The 27,802-nt window shown below is 40.8% G+C and overlaps 1 protein-coding gene across 1 annotated transcript; it reads right to left on the minus strand.

The window, feature by feature from the left end:
• Positions 1–16: 16 nt before the first annotated feature.
• On the minus strand, positions 17–27,598 carry cmip (c-Maf inducing protein). The gene is made up of 21 exons (XM_058387053.1): positions 26,659–27,598; positions 13,163–13,288; positions 12,858–12,908; positions 12,144–12,305; positions 11,267–11,308; positions 10,901–10,963; positions 10,605–10,685; positions 10,405–10,508; positions 9,712–9,816; positions 8,754–9,092; positions 8,259–8,324; positions 7,681–7,707; positions 6,857–6,905; positions 6,577–6,684; positions 6,345–6,461; positions 6,106–6,246; positions 5,788–5,835; positions 5,459–5,605; positions 4,661–4,766; positions 3,276–3,346; positions 17–3,186 (listed from the first exon to the last, which is right to left on the minus strand). The coding sequence occupies exons 1-21, from the start codon at positions 27,013–27,015 to the stop codon at positions 3,133–3,135; spliced, it is 2,364 nt and encodes a 787-aa protein (XP_058243036.1). The 5' UTR covers positions 27,016–27,598; the 3' UTR covers positions 17–3,132.
• Positions 27,599–27,802: the final 204 nt, after the last annotated feature.

Consider the following 27,802-nt stretch of genomic DNA (forward strand, 5'->3'; position numbering starts at 1 on the left):
CGAACACAGCTTTGCGTTTGAAACATATTCACAGACAGTTTATTCTGATTGAAATTATTTCACATCGTAGCTGACTTATTTTCCTGTTCAAGGTCTTGTATTGTCATTACAACAGCCACAGAGCAGCAGCAGCAGCAGCGACCCAGCTGTAAAAAGCAGTTAAAACACAGACAGGAGGAAAATAATGGCAGCAGTTCGATCCGCAAAAAAAACTCCAGGAATCATGGGAGATTTATATGTACATGACTGCGCCCGGGAGGGGGACTGCAGTGGTAGACGTCCCATTCATCACCACGTTAAGACTCAGTCACAATTCAAAATGATAGAAAGCGTTTTTTTTTTTAATATATAGAAATTGCAGAAAAAATTGTAATAATGTGAGAGAGGGGTAGGACGGTGTGAGAGGAGACGAACCAATGGAGAGACAGAACAGATAGATGACTATTGGCAAACTCCGAAAGCAGTTATCCCCACTTTTTTTCTATATAAAAATTGAAATATGAACCTGTTTTTTTTTTTTTCCAACAAACTACTGGTTGGGAAACTGTTCACGATATGTTAGATCTCCTTCACTCAGATATGGTCCACGTCACACAGCAGAACCATCCCGGACATCTTCTCTGAGGACACGTAGCAGGGGAAAAAACACGGGCAGGCTTCCTCTAGTTTCTAACTGTTACACTGTTCAGTTCACGCTCTCTGGCTTCTCGTATATAATGGCAACTAAATCACATTTCTGCCGCATACAGCACTCTTGAAATTACACGCGCTCTTCTTCCTGGCTCTGACGCTGATCTGCTTTAAGCAATTGAAATGAAGTGACAAAATTAAAAACATCTGCTAATGCAACATGTACATGCAGCAACATGGAAAAAAAAAAAGAGAAAAGAAATCAAAACAAGCAACAGAATGTGGACTAATGTGACAAAAACAATTTGTCTTTTGTGAAGATTATTACAGTGCACTTGGTCTGGGGGAGAAAAGAAAAAAAGAAAAGAAAAACTGATCTCACACACACGCAGACGTTTCCTGAAAATGAAGGCAACAGCAGTCTCTCAAATAAAGATGAGAGAAAGAAACGAATAAAGAATTATAAGACGGACAGACAGAGAGAGAGAGAGAGTGAGTGGATGAGGGAAATTATATACACTTGTATGTACATTGTACAGGATGCAACCACGCAGCGTCTTTATCTGGACCTGAGATGGTAGAACACGATGGACCTCTGTGCCGCTACCATCCACCACACACACACACACACACACACACACACACACACACACACAGTATTAAACTCTCAGTGCACGGCGTCCATCTCCACGCTCGCTTTAAAGCTACCGCACAGTACAGGTTCCTCCACTGGACCGATCAGAATAATGACCAAATTGAAACCGTCCAATCAGAGACTGTTCAAGCGGACCGGGGTAACGAATCAGAGCGCCATGTGTCTGTGCTGAAGTGAAGGGAGAGAAGAGAAGACTCGAGCAGTCTGATACAGTTTCCGAAGGTGCCCCAGAGTCCCAGATCTTGTGTTCATTTAGGAGTCAGCTATAAGCAAGCTGGCACGCCACCTAGGGGAACGTTTGCATATTCGATATGAATGTTTACAAAAGACGTTTTGTTGCACAAATTCGACAACATGCTCTGTGATCTCTTCGAACGTTTACTCGGTGACCGGTATCAGTAAAACCTTTGGAGAATGTTAAGTGGCAAAAATAAAGAACAGGAATAACTTTGACTGTTTTACAAATTATGGCTTGATGTTTGATTTCTTATAAATGTGCACGGAGGTCATGTGTGATAATCCTGCATTGTAAAACAAGCACTATAGGAAATCAAACATTTCACCCAAGCTGATGAAATTTTGCCGAGATATTTACACAGATTTGCATCCAGCGATTCAATGACGTTGCCACTTCTTAAGTGGTGCACTCTTCATAGAAAATGTCCTGTAGGCACCAACTTGGCTGATTTGATTAAACAAACGGGACTGAAAATAGAGATGGATTGTGAGGAGGGATCCAAGCTGGGATCTAAGCTGGGATCCAAACCGAGAAGACAGAGGCTTCGTAAATATTGAGAAGTCCCAGACTACCTTCCGAGCGACTGCTGACTTAAATACGGGTGCATGAACAAACGCCGTAACTTTGTACAATGACACCGGAGAAATGTGGACGAAACAAAACCGAGTGAAAAAAGATAAAATTCTTCTGTCTAGTAGGTTGTACAACCAAGCTCCTGAAATTGTTAAAATGTCAAAAGGGAATATAGAGATCGATATATATACTTTATACTGTATAAACACACAATTTATGAAAGCAGAGATGTGTGGAAAAATATGCTCATTCAAGTTGATAAAAATTTGAGAGACAGAGAGAGAGAGAGAGAGAGAGAAAGAGAGAGGTTAAAATGAGTGTATACAGTAGTGGACACTCAGGCTACCACCTTTCTACATCAGAGGCAACAGCGTCATGTGATGGAGGATAGAAAAATGGCAGAATCTGAACTGAGAGGACCAAGCAGGGAGGCGACATCAAATCTATACTGGAATGTGGCTCTCGCCAGTCAGGGTGCACCTCTGGGGAAAGGTCTCCGCATGGAGGAGGAGAAGAAGAAGAAGAAATAAAAAAGAAAGGGATGAAGGCAGGAGAGTCGGCTTCTGAGCTATGCATCTGAGCATAACATTAAGTCTCTGATCTAGGGGAAAAGAAAACGAGTGGTGTTTTGGTCAGACACACTTGTAAGGTGAAGCAGTTGATTGGGTTGCCTTCGAAAGGTGGGGGGAAAAAAAAATAATCGACAAAGAGAGAAAGAGCTAAAGTCCTTATGTGATATAAATAGAATGGGCCTCCTTTTCATTTGATGTCACTATAAATATCCTTGCGCTTTTAATGTGGCTACAAAGAAAGTTCTTTCTGTGTTTTGACGATGACAGTGCACTGCACAAATGCTGGGCTCATGTCACCAGAAGGTCCTTGGTGTTGAATAATGTTCCTATAAAGACAGTCCTCGTCTGCAGATTACGGATTGTGATGATGTTAAAGGCTTGGTGTCTTGATGGTGTCAGCAAAATCCTTATGCTTCCATGATGCCAGAGATTCCATGAGAATCGGTGGGGGATGCTGATTACGTTTACCAGGCCTCTGTGTAGCGAACATCCACCTCCTTCAGGTTGGGGAGTTTGGCCTGTCGGGTGGAGGAGAGACACGTGTGAAGAGAACACTTCTCGGAAGTATTTCTAGAAGGATTTTTCAGAACAGGGGTTAATACGGTACCTTTAGGTCCTCGTAGGTGTCTGCAGTGAGTTTAGTGCTGTTCATATTCAAACTGCACAGGCTCTTCATCGCTGTAATGGAAGAAACCTATTAGTTTTTTTTACATCAGCAGTGCCAGAGTCAGAGAACACATTCCACACAACCCCTTAAAACAGATTTAGTTAATAGGCATTATTCAAAGGTACACAATATTGGTTTTGTCCTCGAGCCATAAAGCTTTCACTTCTTGAACTTTCCACTGACAGAACACATTACACGCAAGCTGACATTATTTAGAATCCAACCTGATTTTTTCCGACATTGGTTTGGATTAAAAACCCATTTGATCAATCAAACAGGCCAATAACTACAAGGACTCACTATATACAATACTAATGAGATGTGATTTCCACCGCTGTAACTGAACTGAAACACCACAGGTCACTTCGCTATGCTTCATGAATTCGAAGTTGAAGCGGATTTTGAAAACCACTGTTCTGCATCAACCAAAATGTTGATGGGGTTTGGATGGAAAAATAAAACCAAGGATGGAGAAGATGGACTATACAGATAACATGACACACTTCAAGGTCTGCGTTTAGACATTTAAGGATGTTCAGACACCTTGGAATTTTCAGAGGCATTCACCATGTATAACAGTGCTTTTATGTGGTTACTAAAATCTTTTGCAGTGTGAATTTTAATGACTTATAATAACAATGAGTAATATTTGCACCACTGTTGATGGATACTGACCACTGGAGACCGGGAACACCCCACAAGAGCTGCAGTTTTGGAGATGCCCTGATCCAGTCGTCTAGCCGTCACAATCTGGTTTTACGCTTGACTATTTGTCCTGCTTCTAACGCATCAACTTTGAGGACAAAATGTTCACTTGCTGCCTAATATATCCCACCCACTAACAGGTGCCATGATGAGGAGATAATTAGTATTATTCACTTCACCTCTCAGTGCTCATAATGTTATGCCTGATTCATGTATGTGAAAAAGAGTTCAATTCTGTATCAGTGTTGGACATTAACTGAAGATGATCATTTAGTTTAGACAGATAGACATTAGGTGACTAAAATATGGATTACTGACTTTAGAAAACTCTGAATAATAACTGAACAGTGAAAAACAACAGTCCTGGAATGTGTGTAATGTGGCCAAATCTCTAAAAATAGGAATATATGATATTTCGACCTCATATCTGGCCTTTGCTGTATTTACATTAAATAATACAACTGCATTTTATTAGAAACACTCCAAAAAGGAACCAAAGGTTTCCTACTGGTTACTGTGGTTAAGGTTTGATTTGCATATCGGCATGAATAGTGGAAGGCACATGCATAGATAATGAGGCACCTGTGTGTGTGTGTGTGTGTGTGTGTGTGTGTACTCACAGCTGAGGGCTAGCAGACCAGCGTCAGTGACTGGTGTCTCACACAGGTTGAGGACCTGCAGGCAGGCCAGGTGCTCTGAAAGCAGTCGCAGCCCTGCGTCTCCAAACTGACAATGAAAATTCATTAGTCGATTATTAGAGATAAAGTAATCGATTTAAGACAAATTCAGGTTAGATAATAACTACAGCCCTGTTAAAATGGTATCTGTAATAAAGTATTTGTACATCTACTCCATGCTAAAATTCATGTAACTTGGAGCTGCCTATGAATCTCAGTACAAATGAGCTTATGACAAAGATGGTTTCTGTATTACTGACAATATGTTTCTGTTTATTTACAGAGCAACTAAGTGCATGTGATATTATAAGTGTACAAAGTGACGCTTTATACTTTGTAAGCTGTTATTACAATCATCCATTTAATCTGCTTGCAGGATCAGTTGAATGCACAATACGTTTAACAGTGGACACTTGGACTAAGCAGCTTTGGAAAAATCTGAGACAACAAGAGGAAGAAACTCTGAGAGGAACTAGCCTCGTATGGGAACCTCTCGTCTTCTGGGTAACAACCACAATTGTACAGTGGAAAAGTACTCAGGCTCACACCCTTATCTCTGCTTCCTCTGAGGGATGCTAATAGTACTACAGCAATACACTGGAATTAGTGCAACTCATCATGCAAAAATTACATGCAGTCGAAAATAGAACGAGGCTTTGGACTAGCTCAACCGATGTGACAATGTTTTATTTATGATTTGAAGTGATAAACAGGCTTTCGGTTATTTTGATCACACGTTACCTGAGTAGACCACAGATTGAGCTGTTTGAGGGATGGCAACTTGATGAGCTGCTCGGCGCAGGCACTGGTGACGTTGGTGAAGGCCAGACTCAGGTTTTCCAGATTCCCAAAGGAGCCAGAGCTCAGCAGGCGGGCAAGATCTGCGTCCTGCACAAGGAACGGAGCACAGTCAGACACAACATGAGTGGGAGTTCAGGCTGGCTGCTGATTGCCATTCAATATTCATACGTGTCATTAATACATCAAAACCATGTAGGCATTTCTCTAGCTGTGGTTTCAAGCTTAAGGGTTTGTGACTGAATCAAGCGACGTACAAATAAAACACTAACCGTGGACTTGGATGGCAGAGTGAGTCGAGTAGGCCCTCCTTTTCTTTGCTATGAAGATAAAAGGGAAATAGGAGAGATTAGAGGCTTTCAGAAATTCAGTGTGTCACCAGCAGGTGGTGTGTGTGAGATCAGAATGTGGGACATTTAAATGGGTCACTGAAAGGTCTGGAAATGAGAGCAGTGCATTACCCAACCATAGCAATATGTGACTTTGCATATTCTCAGGAAACGGAGCCATGACCATACTGTGGTGTGGTGTGATAATATTGGTTTCCATAAAACGTCCATTTGAATACGTGTCTGCATATGCATACACACCAGCTCTTTAAGCTCTCTCTGTCGGTCACACAGCTGCTCGTACATGCGCAGGCCGACCTGCGTACTCTCCAGGGTAGAGATGATCTGTAGCTGAGTGTCCTTATTCTCTATAATGTTATATTCCAGCATCAGGCACAGGATCTGTTCCACACACAGAAACGTTCACATGAGACCTTGCTGTACAATTTAACATGACATTATTTTGCTCCAAGCGTATACACGTGCACACAAACACACACCTCCACCATGGTCTGGTTCCCTCGCAGTGCCAGCAACATGCAGGGTCCCAGTTTGTTTTCTGCCAGAGACAGAAGGAATTTCTTCGTCTTGTAGCAAGAACCCATGAGGATGTGAACCTGCGGTGGCATCAATGTGTCAGCTATTAACACAGATATACTGCAAACACAACAGATGAGAGTATCCCTCTCTCTCTTTCTGACCCTCACACACACACAGTACATATATACACACCATGCTGGCAAACAGCTCTCCATCATCATCGCAGGCTACCCCTCCTGGACTGTATAGCTGAAACCAGCCATCTTTTCCAGAACGCACACTGAGTAAACAGGAGTGCACCTGTAAAACGCACAAGCACAGACCTTTAGTGTTGTAGATGCTAGGCTAACAGATTCATTGAACCTCTGTTTAAAAAGACTCTTCACAAGAAAATAATAACAAAAAGATTACGCCAGCAATAAAATGTGATTAAAAAGGGACGTTAGGCATTTTAGGAGGCCGGTAAACTCACCTCCTGTCTGGGGTCCTCGGCAAACCTCTGAATAACGTATTTCAGCTCTCTGCAAAGACATTAAAATTAAATTGGACATTAGGCTTGTGTGATATACAGCCCGTGCCAAGATATCCAATAACGTTTACTCTCATTATATTACTAGAACGCTACAGATTTTGTGTTGCAGCACCTCAAAGCACCACTGCATCCACATCTTAAATGTTTTGTACAGGTGTTTTGAGCTTGCTGATCTTAACTAACATTACCAGGAAGCTCCGCCCCACTCCCCATCTCACATGCTCTCAATTAGATTCGCAAGACGCCCTCGCTTTCTGTCAGGAAAAATGCTGTACGTCTAATATTATACTATCCTCCCCTCTCATTTTCCTTGCTTTTCAAGCTCTGGAATATTTAACAGTCTCACAATTTCTTTAAATGGCAAATCGCCTACTGGGCAAAAACTAGTTAGCACACAGTCTTAAACACTTACAGCTCACATTCATCCTTCCGCTTTGCCTTTATATCACAATTGTACTCTATACTCTTGCAAAAATAATGAATAAACAAGGTGTATAGATGTTTAGCAGTAATAACATTATAATCTCATATAAATGAATTGTAAAAATTGCTATACTCTATACACAGAGAGGAGAACAGCTTACTAACTGTAAATTATATTCTGGCTTATATTCATGTGTTTGTCTATTATTTTAATTAGAAATGTGTGAGCAATTTAACAAAGACTACTATTTAACTTCTATTTATCTTCCAGGCCCCACCTCAAACTAAATTTGAGACAGCATGGGTAAACTGCGCTTAGAGATTTTACTGATGTCACTTACTTTGTAAATTTGGCATGAGCAAGGGCCCTGTGAGAGAAAGAGGGAAAGAAAGAAAAACGCATAAACAGTCAATCTGTGAGCATTTCCATGCATGCATGTGTGTGTGTGTGTGTGTTCGCACGTTTCATGTTTTTGCCATGAGCTCTGGGATGTCTGCCTGTTGTTGCCTTTTTCTTAATGAGGTCTGAAGGCTCAGATTAACATTTGAGCACAGGTGAGTTCCCCACCTGTGTCATCAGCAGGGCTCTGTATGAGACACATAATGAGTCCCTGGCCGGCATGGCCAATTACACCGAGCTCTCAGGTGCTGTGGGCTCCGTAGACCCAGCACACACTGTCCCCCTGCAGAGCCCAGTTACGGCTCAGCAACGTCATCAGACTCCCTGACTCCTTGACCCCAATGAGAATACACCCCACCCATACACACACACCTCCGCAGCACAGGATGCAGGCTTTGAAAATAAATTAAATATTCTCTAGTACTACAAGGAATGTAGTGTAGAGGGATAATAAAGAAACAGAGAAGGCTGAGGGCTAGGAGGGAAAAGGAAAATAAAGAGAGAGAGCATAACACTTACTCTTTGGGGAATGGGATGGGCTGCAGCAGGCTAGCCAGCGCTGGTCTCCAGTCGTCATAGTCTGAGCTGCAGAGAGCAGGCCAGGGGAAACACCAGATTAGTGTTAGACGTAGGAAAAACAACAAAGGAGGAAATCAAAGCCTTATGTTTGTCAGGGGTTCAGGACATAGAAATTAAGAGACGAAACCTGAGCAGTGGTGCTGGGATTCAAACACTGCCAGACTGCGGGATCAGGTTGTTAAAACGTACCACAGTTAAGCGCAGTTATTTAACCAAGTCGCTGTTAAAAGCAGGTTTCAGGTTCCTCATCCACTCATGTGGAAAAACTAATTTTTTACAGCATGCTTAAATTCCTGGCATACAGTGAGCGTACTAACTAATGTTACACATGTGCACATGGTTAGCCACACGCACACGCACACACCATCTTGCTTTTTAGACATGCAGAATTTATTGCTGTTTTGAATAATCATAAGCCAGAGCTCAAACACTCACAGCATCTTGAGGATGAGCGCAAAGCAGGCCAGCACTCGGTCAGCCTGGGCTGGGAGCTGAATGGACAGAGCGCTGACAGCTGGGCTCACCAGCAAGCATTCGATTAAGCTGGGCTCACTGTCGCCCCCTGCGGGCGCCTTACGCAGCGCGGTGTTGGCAGTGTTGTTGTTACGCTCGAGCTCCACCAAGATCTCGCTGGAGTTGACGATGGAGGGAGGAGGGGGTGAAAGGGCTGTTGGAGGATCGGGACGCATCAACCGTAGGGGCATCGGGGGCTTCCGCTCGGTCTGTTGCTGGCAACCGTTCCTTATCTCTTTCAGACTAGGAGAGTTATCACGACTAACAGGAATGCAGAGAGGGGAATAAAGGAAGAAAAATCATAAAGATGTCACTACATTCTCAATTTACACGACATTACATACAAATGAACAAAATGTGTTGGTTTTTAGAAAGCCTCAGCTTGCAACAATACCTGCAGCATGCAGTTCAACTGATTAAACTAGAGCCTTGCTTTAAAGCCACTTTAGTATAAACAAATGCAACACTTAAATTACTCTGATTGCAACTGTAATGCATTAGGCTTCATAAACATTTGTACATATCCAAAACAAACAAAGACCATGAAATACCCACTAGAAAATGGAAACTCTTCAAAGAGGCAAATTAAGAAAAGGAGGTAAGGGAACAACAAAGGTGCGATTTGGGACACGGGTTTTCCCACGGGACGGAAAGGTGACTAATAGCTCATGGAAAATCTGAGCATAGTACAAGGTATGCCTAAGAGGGCCCAAGGACTCAGAGAGATGATGTAATTATTAAAGCCAAGACTGAAAATAACGCACACGATCTCAGATTGTTAACTCACAAATATAGACGTGACCGAAACACGAAAAGCAACTGTATATATTGGACATTTTAAGTGAAACGTTCAGAGATGCTCAGCTTATATGGGACTCACCTGTTAATAAACTCCTCATAGCAGGAATAAATAGCAGCCAGGCACACTGCCACCAGGTTGGGGAGAACCCTAGGGTGAGGACACTGTCCAGTAGGGCCATGCATGCTGAAATAACAATATAAAAACCAAGGTCCAGGACATGAATTAGCCACACCCAGCAACAGGCCATTAATATGACAAACCGAAGAGGGTGTGCAGGAGTGTGTAAACATACACCTGAAAGGAAAGTTTGTATGGGTACACTCTCAAAGTATTGACACCCTTTAGAAACATGTTGTATCATGGACAGAGATGTAAGGAGTGATATTCTGATTCTAAACTACACATCATCCCTTTAATAAAACATACTATCATGGATAATGGTATTTTCATGCCATATATTTTAAATGTGGAGGTCAATAACTAGCATACCTTTTGTGTTGAGAGCTCTATAGTTTTCCCCCCTCAGCAATGGCAAAGAATGTTTATGTTACAGTTTGTTAAAAAATACCTTATGTTCAGAGCAAAACAAAATCGCGACAGTGTTTTTGTTCAAAGAAAGAAAGTTTACGTTTTATTCATAGTGTATGTTTATTTAATACAATCATTTTTGCCCATTTCTTTGAAGGGTGCCAATAGTTTTGAATGCATCAGCCATGTTGGGAGCCATGCTGTATAGAGAGAGTGCACACGTTCACCAGTTGCAATACTGACCTGTGAATGAACTTCTTGACTACCTCCATGCCTGCGTTAAGTTCATTCAGAGCCAGAATATACTCCTGAGTAAAGAGACGCAGTCTGGGACACTTCCCAAAATCCTGGAGAGACAAAAACAGTTAGTAAATCAAACAGCAATGGTCTGTGTGCGCATGTAAATGCCACAAAGACACACTGGCCATCAAAGACACACTCACCATGTTGTGTTTGAGAATTCTCTGGACCACTGGAGTGAACACTTCAATGACCACCATGGAGCGTGGACGTTCGCGACAGTGCTGTGGAAAGAAACAGAACCTGTGAGTGCCACTTAGCTAACACTAACTCTGCACTGTACGCTCATTCTGTACTTGTGATTCACAGTGCAGTCACCAATGAGTGAAACTTTCACATGTAAGCTAGCCAAATAACTTCCTCAGAATCAAGTATGTGTGCAATCATTCAGCTGTTTCCTGCCCTGGTTAGTGGCTGCAATAGTGAACGCGGACATTACCTTGCAGAAGAATTCACACAGGTCAGGGGGAGGGTGGTTATTTTCCAGCAGGGGAGCAATTGCCTACAGGAAGAACACAGCAACATTATTGATCATACACACACACACACACACACACACACACACACACACACACACACAGAGAGTATGTAAAAATAATTGTTTTTCACCCATTATACATCATGTAACAGAGAAATACATTCTCTATTGCTTAATGCCGTTACAACCGTCTCATTTAAAGTCATAATTTATTTAAATCTCATTTCACATATTCGCCTTTAGTTCCAAGACTAATCCATACTAAGTTTACAGCACAAAAACATCCCAGTTCCAAGAGAGTAAATATAACTCAGTAAACCCACTCACCACAATGATGCTCTCATGGTCCTGGGCACTGAGGTTGGTGTTCTGGGAAGGAAGTGACATGAACAGATTACTCAGAATCCACTGGATCTTTTACTTCCCTTTTAAAGCCGTGGTGCACTCAATAAGCCTTTATTCCAAACAACCTAACACCCTGCATTATTGTGATGTTTTATAGTATAAATATATGTACAAACACACAAAAAAAATAACGGGAAAATCCAAGCAGGCAGAAAGAAAGAAAAATCCCAAAAACAAATCAGTCCAACCAACACGTTTGATTGTTTATGTTGTAAGAATAACGTTTTAACTGCAATCTGTGGAAATGATCGGGTTTCCAGCTGGATGTACAGGCTTACTTAATACCGGTTTTACATTGCAGAAGGTGTTTAAATAATACAAGTCCAGTGCAGTCCATTTCTGTATGTTGCACACAATAATAAACCTGCTGAGAAAAAACTTATTGATTTAGGTGTTGAATGGCATGCATACTGTACGTATTGGTCTATTGGTGTATTTTTTATTTCTGTCTAGAATTTCACATACAGGAACACAAAATGCACAAAAGAAGAAGCTGTAGCAAGAAGACATTTAAATGGTGACTTACAGTACCATTTATTGTCAAAGTACTTGTTAGAAAACAATTAAAACAAAAAATAAACTTCCACCTTTTGATTTCAGTTCACTTCCTTCACTCAAGATCCAGAGTGACCTTTATTTTGTAGCACATAAGCTGATCACATGAAAACGCTGGTTTCTGGTAGGTTTGATTTCGCAGAGGATGTTAGCAAGGGTAACGGTCACGTGCTAATTTATTTAAAAATACTGAAAGTTTAGTGCACAAATACCGTCTCAGTGTAGGTGTGTGTGAGCGTGTTACCTCAGCGAGTAGGGTGGAGATGATGTGAAGCGGGGCTTGGTGGATAGATTCGTCCTGCAGTGGAGAGGTAAGAGCCATGTCCACCAGAGCTCGGATTTCCTTTAGCACCACGTCCCAGCGACTAGGATTGTTCAGCACCTTGCGGTACTTGTAAATCTTTTTCTGTTGAGAGGATGAAAAGGGATTGAAAAAGAAAAACCAATTCAATATACACATATTAATATTTATCTTCAGGTATATCACTAATTTGTAAACTCCAGAAGTATTAGTAACCCTCGTGAGCAAAACAAAGGAGATGCTGCATAGATTTATTTTAACCCAGGATTTTTCTTAAACTGAAAATGTTTTCTTAAGTAGGGCAAATTTTTTTTTTTATCTTTGCAAATAACCCAAAAATGGATATTTATTGAAGCATCCCTGGAGACAACAGCCACATTGAGCCTGGATGACCCTCAACTGCAGAACATTTCAAGTTATTTATCCTTGCCAAGGATAACAATGTGTGTGTATTAATTGTAAATATTCTTTGCCAATAATTTAGCCATGCATAGTTTTTAAGGATCAATCATGAAAACATGCAATAATCTTTTTACATAACGGATGGTGTCTGTAATATCCTAACAACCAATCTGGGGTTTATGGAATGTTAAGCAAAGTGTAAATACATGATGTTTGTGTCAAACCTGCATTAATACTTAATGCCAGTAACCTTACCTTCCACTGTAGAGAGTGAAACCACTGGTCCCGCAGATAGCTGTTGGCAGCCTGAAAACACACACACACACATTTGTAAGTGTCATGGAATTGCTTAGATGCGTGTCTGTCGATGAGAGGAATGTAAACAGGTTTCCTTTTTTCCACTGAAAATATGCAAAGAAATGAAACATCTGGAAAGTCTAAAACACAGCTTTTAATCTGGTTATATTCTACACCATAATACCATTCAGAAAATATATGCATGTGCTATAGAATACAGAATGCAGTCATAAGGAGTTTCTTGGCTGGACAGAGCCGTGTACCTGCAGAAGGACGGTCCCTCCAGGGACGCTGAGCTGGACACAGTATTTGGGGGCGTTGTCCCAAGACAACAGCTGCAGGTCCTCTATAGTACTGTAGGACAGAGCTGCCTCCATGTAACCTGTAGGCTAGAGAGACAGGAAGGAAAACACATTTCAATTCATGTGCAATAAACATACGACACAGCGAAGCAGATGTCACCATGCTTACACCACTGCAGTTATGTTATAGTGCAAACAATATAAAACATACACACAGTGATTCTGGAAAGTTTTATTCAGACCTCTTTTGTTTTGGCCATCAATCTTCACACAATTAAGTGAACAGGTTTTTTTGGAAAATTGTGAAACAATGTGTAGAGAAAGTGAAGAGGTCTGAATAGAAAAATTGCAACATCTCAGACATATTTATAAGCTGACGCACCAATCATCAATTCGAAACATCTCCTTTGTGGTTTTTAGTTTGACTTTAACTGTCCCCTATGACTGATCTCAGAATGACTGCGAAAAGTTTTTGTTCTCGATTTGCATCATCCAGGTCGCTGGCTCTCATTTTTATCAGCCTCAACAGCTCCTGCCTGTAGTGCTGCTTGTGGTCGCATGGCTTCAAATGTCAACAGACTGTTCCTGGTCTCCATCTTTCTACAATAGAACACTGGAGCTCTTCCTTTATTATCCCTCCTCCCGCCTCTATAGCTCAGCTACGGGCTCTTCCGTTATTAGATGCGGCCTCCCCCTGACGTTGAACAAACAAGGCTATTACTTGATTTGCACTGCCCTCCCTCTAGACTCAAACCAAACCGCAGTTCCTGTATTTGTGTCAGCCACCCAGTTCAACATAGCAAACAAGCTGTTCCTTTCTTTGACTCATTCTGCACGTCCCTCTTCTGCTCTCACTCTCTTTGTGTCTCGAGTAAAGATGCAATTCCTTCCTCAATTTCTCTCCTTTCCTCACAGAAGTCAATGGGCTTTTCTTTTATTTACAACTCTTCTTCTAGATGCTGGGGCAACTGGCTGTTGTACCTGCCTGGCTTCCTCCCTCTACTGCTGGGGTTAAACGTGCACATCCAACACGTGCATGGGAGAAGAGAACCATGACTACGCAAGACGAAAGAAAAAAAAAAAGAAGAAAAAAATTCAATTGCAGAAGCAGAATGTTCTTTGAAAAAAAGGGGGAAATAAAACGTCAATACATGAACACGGGAGTGAGTGTACAGCACGGCTCTGAACCTCTTGGCCAGGTTGTCATAGTGACAGTATCCTGAGCGGCAGCTCGCCGTGGTAACTCTGCTTTAGCTCTCACTTCGATCTGTGGCCATATCCCTCTCTTACTGCACTCTCCTCCTCTTCCTCCTCCTCCCCAAGCTCCTTGTATCCCTCTGGTTCATCATATTCAGCCTCTTTTTCATGCTGCAATTCTTCCTTAAAGAGGAGCTGAACAGCTCTTGTCGTCACCCTGCCATGTTGCCATGGAAACAAAGATGAAAGAGAGACATATGTTTTTTTTTGTTGTTGTTGTTGTTGTTGTTGTTGTTGTTACCAGGGAGATCCAGATGGAAAAAGATGTTGGGGGTGGGGACTGAACATCGGTATATTCGATTCCTTTTTCTGGAAATGATGGACAGCTTTGGATTTTTTTGTTTTTTTTGGCAAATTCCCTATTTTGGATTTGAAAATAATCGCGAGTTCGAGATATCCGAGCAGAAGCGCCCGAGTGGATAACAGGGAAGAGATTGCTACGTCGTCTTCCAAAGAATTTCTCTTCTGAAATGCTGGAAACAACATCCAGGACCCTGATGAAAGATAAAGTACACAAGCAGCTCTAAACAGTATGACTCAACGGCACAACACACTGTTACACTGAAATGATGTAAATGCAAACTAAATGCAAATCTGACAATGCAGAATTACCGCCCGTGCCAGACAGGCTGTCAAAAGAGTGTCTCGGCACTGACCGGGGATCTGAATAAACTAGCTGCCTTCGTCTTGCGTCCGATGCGCGCCTAAAGTAAACCGCAGAGCCCGGCGGAGGCAAAGTACACGCCATAACGAGCGGGAATCTAAATCAACCCTGGTGAGAGTGAGCAGGTTCAATAAAACCTGATGTTGCAGGCAAACCTTCGAGGGCCATAAAAAAAAAAGTGCGTACACATAAAGAAAAGGAGAAACATTGAAAGACGGGTCATTATGTGCCTGGATGTATTATATTTACCTCCTGCATCAGTTTTGCATACAACTGATTATACCTGAAGCTGAATTCTGAAGAACTTACTGTAAAGAATTCAGTACCAGCTAGAGCATACTCGGCCACCACTTTAGAAACAAAGCCCCTGTGCACTGCATTAAAACGTGTACATGCATGCACTTTAGTACTATAGTAAATCTTTATAGATCCGAGTTCCCTTTGAGTAACCTTTAAAACCTCTGGCAGCAAACTTTACTAAAGATTGATCTTCTAGTAGGAAATTAGCAGTAGTTGATTCAAGAAAAAGCCTGTGACTACAACTTAATGACAAGCCAATGCTACAAGAGTCATTCAATGATGATTTTCTGTCTGAAAATCACATCGCACAATGATTGACAGAGTTGCCTCCCCGGCAATGTAAACAACTTTGGAAAAAAAATGCTAGTAGCAGCACTTTGCTTGTAGCTCGGTTTTACACGCAGATCAGACGCTACTTGGCGCGATGCTGTATGCATGTTTGTAAATATATCTAGCAGTAAAATCAGCTACGAATGTGGTTTGTGTGCACTCCACTGCAACTTCCACTTTCCATCAGATTTAAAAAAGCAGCATTAATCAGTAGCGTGCATGCAAGGGCAGTGCACATGAGAAATAAAAGTAAATGAGCCTGTCTTTCAACTGCTCTATTCTTCTTATGCATTTTCTTTGGGGTTTATTTCTTTTTATTTTTTTTGCTAGTTTCCTTTGGCTGATTCGAGACTAGTAGAAATACATCTGGTAGGAATGACGTCAATGTTACCAAAGTCCCAGTCACAATTCGCTAACTGCTTATGTCAGTTCCTTTTTAACCCTAACCACAGAAACTAAAAGAGCCTTCTTTCCTGCCTATTCAGCCTCAGCTTTGTCACCTCCAGCTAATTTGCTTGAGAGTTTGAGGTTCATCTAATACGACTGAAATAAATGTGATTTACGGCTTCGTGTCATCAAAAAGACAAGACGTGCACAGGCAGTGAATGAAAATAATAATAATAATAATAATAATAATAATAATAATAATAATAATAATAATGAAAGAAAAATACAAACTATTTGTAGTCAGTGTAAATTCATAATAGAAGCTATGGATGATAAGACAATTATTTATTATTATTATTATTGATATGACCTGTATAGAAAATAGAATGTAAAGAATATATATATATATATATATATATATATATATATATATATATATATATATATATATATATATATATATATATATATATATAAAATCTGACAACTGTAATAGGAACTCTATATCAAGAAGCAATTTTATTACAGATACCAAATCGACCAAATCCACAGACTGCCTTTCAGAGCTGAAACAAAAACAAAACCAGGAGACATTCAAGACAACTAATAGTCAGCTCCACTACGCAGGCCATAAACACTTTAATAGAATGGGGAAAGAATAAATCCATCTGTGTGTTATCTCAAACGCTACCTGTTTGCTTAACACTGACCGGTGTTAGGAAGCTTGCCATGTCGACCTAATATTCACAGTGAACAATGAACAGAGCCCTCTCTGATCGCTAGCAATATGGACAACATATTATTGATGCTACACAGTATACAACAGGCATTTAAAAGATGTTTTTCAGTACGTTTATAAGTAAAATCTTTAAGCACGCCGCAGAGAATGAAGCAAACCTTCACTTATGGACTTTTTGGGGTCAGTTTGTACTTAATCAATTTTTGCTAAAAACTAAAAGCACATGACTGAGGACAGATCACTCTTCCCAAATAGCTCTGTGTTTTTTTTTTTTTTTGTCGTACGGATTGGAGAGCGCTGCACTCACTGAAGAAAATGCTTGATCTATGCTTGATGGATGCACCAAGGCTCGAGGGCAGTGTGGTTAAGACAACAGCCGATGTGGCCTGGAGATTTGGCATCCCACAGATACTGATCTGCTACATAATTGGTCCAACTCGTTTTGGATTGCGGGGCTCATGTGAACTTAATGCTGTCTTTTACTTAAGGTGTAATGCAAATCAGACTCGCCACTTGTGTGTGTGTGTGTGTGCTGTTGACTAAAACTGGAAAAACACACTTTTCCATATAAGCTATAGTGTTATCAGTATCATCATAGTTGAAGACTGCTGAGATCTGAGCTCTGTTTAAAGCAAACAGGAGAACAAATTAGGCAACAACTCAAGCTATGTACATTTAGTTACGCATACAGCTCAAGATCCACAAGTGAACACATCTTAATTTGCTTGTAAGAAACAACAGAAACATTCTGTACACAATCATTAGGGCACTTCACATGAGTAATGACGTGTGTATAACAGAAATCTCACATTTTCTCCTCTCGGACAAATATTTAAAATTGGAAGCACAAATTTCCAGGTCAGGAGCTCACTCGACAAAGATGAGCTCACTCCAAACCGGTCATGGCCCTCCTAATATTTCCAAACATGTTTGAAAGTTTACTTGAGGCTTGTTGTGTTAGATGAAATTGAATGATGGACAAACGACAACTATGACTAGAAGAAAAGGAAAACAGAGGAGGTGAGGGAAAAGCACTACACGAGGGAAATATGCTGAGAGACTGGAGACTGAGAACCGTGTCCATGAATGTCTTCGATTTTTACACTTCTAGTATGCAGACTTGTGTCCTGATGTGACGCTGATGTTTTAAGGATTGTTAAAAATAACGCAAAATATCTGGACTGGAAGGGAAAAAAATTAAAAATGTCTGTTTATCATCATCATCATCATCCAGGCTCTCTGCTTTACACAGAATTTCATAAGATTTTAATTTGGACCTACTGACAGCATCGACTATATTACAAAATATAACTTTTGTCCGGGCTCAACTTAAGAATAAATCTCTGAAACAGTCTCCAATGTGCATGTGTGACAACAAACATCACAGGAGTCCAGACTAGGAGTGAAACGGTCACTGATGGAGTTAGGATTATATTAAAATGACTGTCCTGCATGACTCTGGTATAAAACCGACTTCCTCCTTTAGTTAAAAAAATTTTAAAAAAAAACGAGCTCATTTCTTGCCTATACGACTCTCTGTGTGCTTTGTGTTCTCTATTTCAGGAACATCATTTCATCAGGACACATCCAGACACTGATAAAAAATATTTCGATCAAAACAATTCAAATATAAATCATAATGGATATTGTCTCAAATATTCTACATAATAAGAAAAGCTCAAAATCGTCATCCGCGTAAATAAAAGAAAGCCGAAAACAAATCACACACAAAAACAATTCTGAGAGACACAATCCCATAAACTCTAAATAAAGTATAAACATAAATTAATGCAAACAATAAACTTGTTCACAGCGGACTGTATAGTTTTTCCTCCAGGTTTCTACTTCTTTAAGAAGTAAAATCCATCCGCAAACATTCCTGCCCCATACCGAACTCTGAACAAGGACAAAATGCATGTTTTGATGATAACATGACGCAGACGCAACAAAAGGCATTCATTTTGAACGCTAGTTATCAAGTTACATTCGAATGGACTACTGTGTATTTGAGTCGCACATATTTGCAGCAGCTTATCAGAAATTTTTTGTTACTGTTTGTAATTTCTCGCATATTCATCGCAGCACACAACCCTGCAAACCTTGAAGTGATGCAGCATGAAGTTTCAGTCCTTTCACAGGTCATGTGTCTAAGGAAAGTGCAGAGAGCAAACGTCTGTGGGGTTTTATAGTAACCACCAGGCACATGGTGGGGGTAAAGCTGCCACTTGTCTGTCTGAGTTAAGACGTGGACAGAAGAACATGCACATGCACAATTTCTAAATTGCGTAAAGCAATTTATAAGACACATAAACCACAGAAAGCCTTGCACCACTTAACATCATCTGAAGTGACTGTACCAGTATTTTCGAATGCTCATTGCCATTAAAACCGCTATTAATTTATCATCGGTGTTAAAATTTAGGACGGAAGCAGTATTGGGAGGGGGGAAATGCAAAACAATTGCCAGAATATGATTAAACAGGAGTTTAGTCTGCATTATAATATATAATTGTAATGTTAGTGATTTTAGGGAAGTCAAACAGATTTTATTTCCCATTTATGCACAAAACATTTATACATTATACACGTAACATCGAGACATGGGAACATTTCTAAAAAAAAAAAGGAACATTACTAACGTACAAATACTAATACTAATGTGAGGTACGAGGAAAAGGGCAGTTCAGTTAGCTAGCTGACCGTTATTGTCGCCGCAAATATCTAAACAGTAGCCTGAAGAGAGCAATACACAGTAAATTTATGGCGGCTGTTATAAACATATCAGTGAGCTTTCTTTCTAACTTTTTGTGGTTAAGTTTTGTTTTATTAATGGCTAGGATGTATGCTAGTCAACAGGGTTCGTACAGCCGCTGTGTGATTTTAGTGCTTTTGAATGTACAGATCTATCAAATCAATCAAATATTACTTAGTTATATCGGTTTTAATTTAGTTTTAATGAGATTTACAGTTATAAAGGCTGCATGACGATCTTCTTCTTCTTCGGGCTTTTCACTTCAGGGGTGGCCACAGCGAATCGTCTCTCTCCACCTATCCTTATCTTCTGCATCCTCAACACTTGCACCCACTAGCTTCATATCCTCATCCATATACCTCCTCTTTGGCCTTCCTCTTTGCCTCCTGCCTGGCAGCTCCATGTCCAACATTCTCCTACCAATATACTCACTCTCCCTCCTCTGAACAGGTCCAAACCATTTTAATCTGGCCTCCCTAACTTTGTCCAACATGAGCTGTCCCTCTGATGTACTCGTTCCTAATCCTGTCCAACCGTGTCGCTCCCAAAGAGAACCTCAACATCTTATTTCTTAACTTTAGCCAGGCTGCATGGTGATAAGATCACAAAAATCCAATTCAATTCGACTGAAAGCCATCTCAAACTAAAAGAGTCTCCAAATCAGTCTGCTCTTAGCCTGGAACTACTTATGCTTCTAAACACTTCGAATTAACTCCAGTGTTTTTATACATGCAATGAACAAATATGAGGTTGACAGACTTAATAATACAATGATATATTAACCGAGATCCTTAATTATTACTGGCTGAAGAAACGAAAGCGATATCACACTAATGTCTCAGCTCTTCCTTACCAAATGCTCAGTCTAATGACCAGGAAGATATCAGCAGCAACAGTTTGAGCGTCATGTGACAAAAACCTCAATCAACGTTAAATTCACATGACCTGTCCTCTGAGCAAGAGGAGCAATACAGAGTTAACAGTAACTCCCAGCTACTGTTATTCAGTGGTCTACGGTATAAAGCCGGTCAGCTGAATATCAATAATAAATTACATCACAATATGCCTTTATAAAGAAATATCACGGTATCACAATTGCTTCATATCAACAGGTATAAACTGGTGTTAAAAACTGGTGTATGGAATATTTCAGAATTACAGAAACCTCTTTTGCAGGGTTAAATAACATTTTATACAGATGTTAAATAAAAAAAGTGTTAGCGAAGTATCATAATACTGCTGTTCCCTGTAGACGGATAACCAGCCTTTCGGTGGTCGACTCCAACTTGAACTAAACATAACGTTTGAACAGATCCATACGGATGATTTCTATAATTACGTTTCTCTCGAAGTGTTTTGCAATTTCAAAGCAAAATTCTGAGGAGAAAAAGAAAAGCCTGCAAAAGAAGAAAATGCAAACTACGTCCTGTAATTATATGGATTTCTGAGGAGGCGCAATGAGCCAAACGCACGAGTCATGAGATACTGGAACACACACACAAACACACAAACACACACACACACCCGCGTGTACAAACACACACACTGTGTAATCAATTTTATTTTTAGAAAATTAAGCAAAGTTCTAAGTTCAAACTAATAAAATACATGGATGGAAAAGCCAGTTATAACAGTTTAAAAGCCCTTGTTGCCAAATTTACTCCATTCTTCACTAAACAATCGTGTTCTTATAGTCAGTTCACAAATGAACTAAAAATACGTCAGCGGTCCATGAGCAAGAAATGCCTGGCCTTTGACACAATTATATGCCATCTGGTTAACGGTCAGTAACGGCTACTCCACACTCGTTACTCGGTAGATAATGACTGCTCCATGTTTTGGGTATAAATCATTATTACCTCCAAAAAACGAACGTCTTATGTAGAAGTCTGTAGTGTAGCTGCTTATTATGCTCTTATGTACAATGATACACTAAAATGAACGATCAAGTCCAAAGCCAAATTTCAGAGCTGAAGAACTAGTCTGATATTTTTGTGTATATATATATATATATATATATATATATATATATATATATATATATATATATATTATATATATATAAAAATAAAACAGGCATACAGGCATTGATAACATCGATTATCTCCTCATCATGGCACCTGTTAGTGGGTGGGATATATTAAGCATTTTGTCCTCAAAGTTGATGTGTTAGAATCAGGAAAAATAGACAAGAGTAAGGATATGAGTGAGTTTGACAATGGCCAGATTGTGATGTCCAGACGACTGGATCAGAGCATCTCCAAAACTGCAGCTCTTGTGGGGTGTTCCTGGTCTGCAGTGGTCAGTATCTATCAAAAGTGGTCCAAGGAAAGAACAGTGGTGACCCGGTGACAGGGTCGTGGGCGGTCAAGGCTCATTGATGCACGTGGGGAGCGTAAGACTGGCCCGTGTGATCCGATCCAACAGACGAGCTACTGTTTCTCAAATTGCTGAAGAAGTTCTGATAGAAAGGTGTCAGAATACACAGTGCATGATGGGTCAGGGCTGTTTTGGCAGCAAAAGGGGGACCAACACAATATTAGGCAGGTCGTCATAATGTTATACCTGATTGGTGTATGCATTTCATTGGCAAAAAAAATATGGGTCACAAAGCGCCGTTTCCACACTACAGCCACCCTTAAAGCCGCATCTTACTGTCGCCGCCCAGTGTGTAGTGCTCTCGCATTGTTTCATGCTATTGCAGTTTAAGCGAAATGTCAATAACTCACTCAGTAGCACAAAAACCGGACAAAATATTGGGAATCATTACTCGGCAGAAAACCACCTTAAACATTGAGATTTCCGACTTGAATAGATTTGATGGCCAAACATTTGGTGCTTCCCTGCGTAGAAAAAAAATGGGTGAAAAAAAGCTTATTTCTGAATGTAGGTATTGTTGATCTCATATATGCTAGAGACTCCAATCTGGTGGAGTGGAAATTCAGACTGGGTGATATAACACCTTTATTGTGATCAATTATATTGTCATAATCTGGACATATCATGATCTCTTTATATAAAAAAACAAACAAACAACCGATTCCTCCTGCTATGAAGGAATTCCATCCAGCTGCTCTCATATGATGGAGCGTGAGGAAACTGAGGTAGTCCATGTGGCACATGATCAGCTCTTTATTTATGCTTTTACTTTCTGTTCCAGACCAAGTGCCCTGAGGAGGCTTTAAATAGTCCACAGACTGAATGTATGGCTGGAGAAATCACGGTGTTGCCGAAACAAACTGTAGGTCTAATTAAATGTCCTTTTAGAAGTGACTTATTCACTATTGTAGATAAATTAATTGAAACCAGAAGCGATTATGATCTTAATTCAGTCCCTCCAGAATTTCAGTTTTTTGGTTTTCCAAAATGCGGCATCCCCCCCCCCTTAATTTTTGACATAACTTGCTGAGTGTCTTGTTCTTTTTCACTAATTCAACGCTACTTGAATTAGTGAGATTGCACGGATCCCTTTTATCAATCTACCACCAGTAAAAGACGCACATGTAATTGCGTTCTATAATAGCTGTACTCCTGTTTGACGCAGGTTTTGACGCAGGTTTGACGCATGTGAACCGAAGCGATCTTTGGCTGAATAGGTGTTTTGATGTCAAAAGACACGTCTTGGACCGGGTCTGCAGAAAATCTGCAGCAATCCAGAATTCAGATTTTTTGCTAAACCCTGGAGGGAACGATTTTATATCCAAGCAGAGTCTAAAAGAAAGTGATTGGCAAGTTGTACTTTTTTGCAAAAATAAATAAATAAATAATCTCTCTACTGAAATAGCATTCAGTTCTTTGTATTTTTTAATTGTGTTTTTTGGGTTTGGAGTTTGTTTACTTAGACATTTCCTACGTCATGTTTCCTCTTTTTCTTCTGTACAAGCAGTGCTTCAGGTGTGTGTTCATGGTCATGTGGTGTTACAGCTACGCTCACTGTACACAGTGGATAAGAGGGAGGGGGATGATAAAATTTTACTTCCTGTAAGGGGTTACTGATTTATTCTGCAGATTAGTAAATCTAACGGTGCAGCGAAACGAATTAGGCCTACTATTGCCATTTTAATATGGTTTTTGCCCCCCCCCTTTCAGGTGACATTAACATTCCCAAAACAGAAACGTGACGTTCAATAAGAAATTCAGCTTCATTTATGGAGCGTAAACCAGAGGAAGTTTACTTACATTGTCAGGCAATCTGTACAGAGAACAAATTGATCCATATAAAAATATAGTGCAGTGAAACAATCGTAAGCATTCGCATTCCGGGCGCGTCAGCTAATCGTGGCAAAAAAAACCCCTAACAAATGCTACCGTAGGCCGAAGTGGGAATATGAAAAAAACAGTTCACATGGATGTGTGCCAGTGTTTGAGAATGTCCTCCTAATGGCAGATCTGTGCTGAACAAAAGAGGCGCTTCATCTCCTCTATCTCAACTAGAACACATATCTGGATTATTACCAAGATCTGGACAGCAAGATGTGTGTGTGTATATATATATATATATATATATATATAAAATAAAAAATCTGCACCGATTAAAGAACATTTAGGACAGCCGAGTTTTCCGTATGTTGATTAGAGACAAACAAAGTGGTAGATTTAATAGCAATGCCTTAAGATCCTTCCCTTTATTGTGGCATTTTTCCATCTCCAGCATACAACTCGAATCAAATCCTGGAAAAGCCACGGGCTCTCATCTTGTTAATGCCCGGACGATGGCAGTTTAGTTTTTCGCATACAGTGTTATATTTCATCGCGAGTCTATTCGGATTGGACAGTACTTGTTTACACCCTTCAGGAACGGGGTGAACCAAACTTCTCCCTCCATCCATGACGGAACAGCTTCGGGCAAGAACGTCCAGAGGAAAAGCTTTTTAAAGTGTCTTTTTCAAGCGAGGCTGAGAGGATGTGTGTATGTTGGCATTACGCAAATATCATGTAGGTTCTCGGTGCTTGGGGAAAACGGTGAGTCACATCTTTCATATCTTTCAGTCAGATCTGATTTCGAATGAAGACACGCTGTTTACTTAGAAAAAGCTTTACAATGCACAGGCTTTTTTTTTTTTACTGCATTTGGTGGAAATCGGGGCAGATGAAAAGACATCTAAACAAAATTTTGACCGCGTCGCACACAAATGGAAAACAACACGCTATAGGAAAAAATATAATTGCATCGCTAGAAAGAGCACAAGTTCAGAGATTTAATGCTTGAAACAAATTACAAACATTACAGACGCCAAGTTAAACATCTTAACCTTTGCCAAAAGAAAACATTAGCCACAGTCAACTACCCTTCTATTAGCTATGGCCAACTGAACACAGGTCACCTGCTAAACAGCTATTAGCCTAGAGAGCTTGAGAAGAGAAAACAGAGCAATCAGCTGACTCTTACTGCCAAAACAGCTCCCTGCTATATGGTAGATGAATTAAGGCCTGTTACATCCAGGCCAGCCTACGGATTTAAGGCCAAAGTTATACCAGAACTTGGAACAATCTTTCAAGCTCATGAATTTAAAAAAAATAAAAATATCTACGAACTAAATATAGTAGCTCAAAAAAAAAAAAAAAACCTGGACGAAAAACCATCCATGGGAAACGTACTGATATCACGCCTACGTGGAAACATGGGTTATTTGTGGCAGAACTCAGATAGCATGACTACATTGAACAAAACTTTATTCTGATTTAAAACAAATCACTTTTCCACAAGCACATCGAAATGCCTTTTGTACGCTGCGTCCGTCTGACATGTTCCAACTAGACTGTATCTCCAATACATTTACCGTGAATCATGAGTCACTGATTTGACACCGGCACAATATGAAACAAGGGAGAGAGATAAAAAAAATATATATATACATGTGTGACATCAGAAAGATACTGAGCTGATAGATAGATAGATAGATAGATAGATAGATAGATAGATAGATAGATAGATAGATAGATAGATAGATAGATAAATAAAGGTCTCACCGTTAATGATTGCTGATGCTGGCTGACTAAACTTGGGCGCACCACATAACACTCGGTCTTAACCCGGCTTAAATCAAATTGAAATCCATTGTAAACATCTATTTTTGTAGGCACTATAATAGTAGAAGAAGATCCACATGACGCATGGGACTAAACTACCAGTGTAGGATCAGCTGTCACGTCTGTTTACATGATTACATTTTTATTCCAGCTCATAAAACCGGTAAACATGAACAAACCGATCTGGCTTTGTTTCCACGGAATCTGATTCATTTTCTTCCCAACACAATATAAATACAGATCCTAGCAGGCCCTGTTCGTAATCAGATCGAATCAACACACAAAATGTGCGGCTTTTTTTTTTTTTTTTTCTTTTCTTAAGCAACATGATTACGCATGGACATTAAACTGGCCTTAAAATCTTTTGGCTTGCATTAGATGTTATGATTTCTGCTCTGAGGGAAGCAGAAATGTTTTTAAAAGCTAGGCCTAGAACTGAAACCAGCAGCTTCTCGGGTTTTGACTGTGCGAAAATATGGGTGTTTATTACTGATCGAGGTTAAGATTTAGATTAATAAAAGGGATCAGGATTAGTGATGCTCTTTATTAATGATGATGTTCAAACCATTCTTACTGATAATGATCAAGATGTTCCCATAGCCATAAGCTCTGGTTTAATGATCAAGATGATCTAATAGATGGCTTGCAAGTGGATGCAGGATGAGAAAAGGCGTAAATGCAAACCTGAAGACAAAGCCACAGTGTAGCCATCATCATCATCATCATCATCACAATCACATCAGCTGAGTATCTGAATGTAAGCAATGAGGAAACAATGACTGAATTACGTGGCGTTTCTTTTTTTTTTTCCTAAAGCAAATGCTATAGCGTAGGAGGTGGAGTGGGAGAGCAGAGAGCCACAGTGCTCTTCGACATCTTGTTTCTGAAATAGAGTAGCTGCTGTAACACTGGTTCAACATGGCTATCGCGAAGCGGGGGTGTGTGTGTGTGTGTGTGTGTGTGTGTGTGTGTGTGTGTGTGAGATCACGGGACCTTACCGTGGCAGAGACGATGCTGCTGTCGGTCAGGGTGAGGTGGTGGGGTTCCCATCTCCGCAGGAACTTGGAGGTGAGGATTTTGCTGAGGAAGGTGCGCGGGTGTTTCACGGCACACACCTGGATGTCTCCCTCGTGCAGGAGTTTATAACGCATGCCGCCGCCACCACCACCTCCTCCTCCTCCTCCTCCACCGCCGCCGCCGCCGCTGCAGTGAAGCGCGCTCCGGCGACACGGCCCCGCGCCCACCTTACTGTTATTATTATTACCCTCAGGCTCCAGCAAAGGCTTGCTCTCCTCACACTGATACGTCTGGTTATTGTGCAGCTCGTTGCCCAAGCCGCTGCCGTTAAAATCCATGTCGAGGGCGACCTCCGAGCAGTTCACGCGGAAATATATTCAGAGGCCAAAGCGGTCGCCTCGGTGATTAGCGCAGGCTTTCTTTTTCTTTTTTTGACAGTGAGGAGAGGAGAGGAAAGGAAAGAGCTACCGCGACTCGACCTCGGTCGTTTTATTAGCGGCGAGGGCGTAAAACCGACAAGCCATTCAAGAATCCTTACGAAAGCCGTGTAGGTAAAAGTGTGAGGTGTTATAATTACCAGTCCGAGTGTTTTAGTTTTTTGTTTTTGTTCTCGCTGCCTTTATTCTCTCTGAAACGTGTTTCCTCGCGCTATAGCACTCCCTCCTCCTCCTCCTCCTCCTCTGACGAAGCTATTCAATATGTTCGGGCCATTATCCATATCCACTCTGTCACTCTCCACGACCGCATATTCCTCTGAGGTATTCCAACAGGACGCGCCGTTTAACGTCAAGCTAAAAGACAATCCAAAGCGCGACAGGTAATCTCCGCTGGTTTTGTTTTTAAACGCTTGTAGACTCGGTTCCTCTTTCTCTCTCTCTCTCTCTCTCTCTCTCTCTCTTTTTCTCCCCCCCTCCTCTCTCTAGCTCGGTGAAGGAACCAAGCGCTTCGACAGCATCCTTTCTGATTGGTCCAAGCCTGGTCACGTGACTTAGAAGTGACGTCAATGGGGAGGCGAGCGGATGCGCTGTTGTGCGTCTTTACACCACTGTGTGTCTGAGAGAGAGAGAGAGAGAGAGAGAGAGAGAGAGAGAGCGCATAGATTTTCCTTCACACAAAATGGAGAAA

This window comes from Hemibagrus wyckioides, linkage group LG04, assembly GCF_019097595.1.
Source record: "Hemibagrus wyckioides isolate EC202008001 linkage group LG04, SWU_Hwy_1.0, whole genome shotgun sequence".
In the NCBI taxonomy this organism is placed as follows: Eukaryota; Metazoa; Chordata; class Actinopteri; order Siluriformes; family Bagridae; genus Hemibagrus; species Hemibagrus wyckioides.

What these genes read in the sequence shown, in the direction of transcription:
- cmip (XM_058387053.1), bottom strand. Translation starts at nt 27,015, where the DNA reads ATGGATTTTAACGGCAGCGGCTTGGGCAACGAGCTGCACAATAACCAG. An exon ending in GCAGCATCGTCTCTGCCACG is followed by an intron (nt 13,289 to 26,658) that starts GTAAGGTCCCGT and finishes CTGTCTCTCTAG; the next exon opens with CCTACAGGTTACATGGAGGC. An exon ending in CCCATCCCATTCCCCAAAGA is followed by an intron (nt 7,708 to 8,258) that starts GTAAGTGTTATG and finishes TTTCTCTCACAG; the next exon opens with GGCCCTTGCTCATGCCAAAT.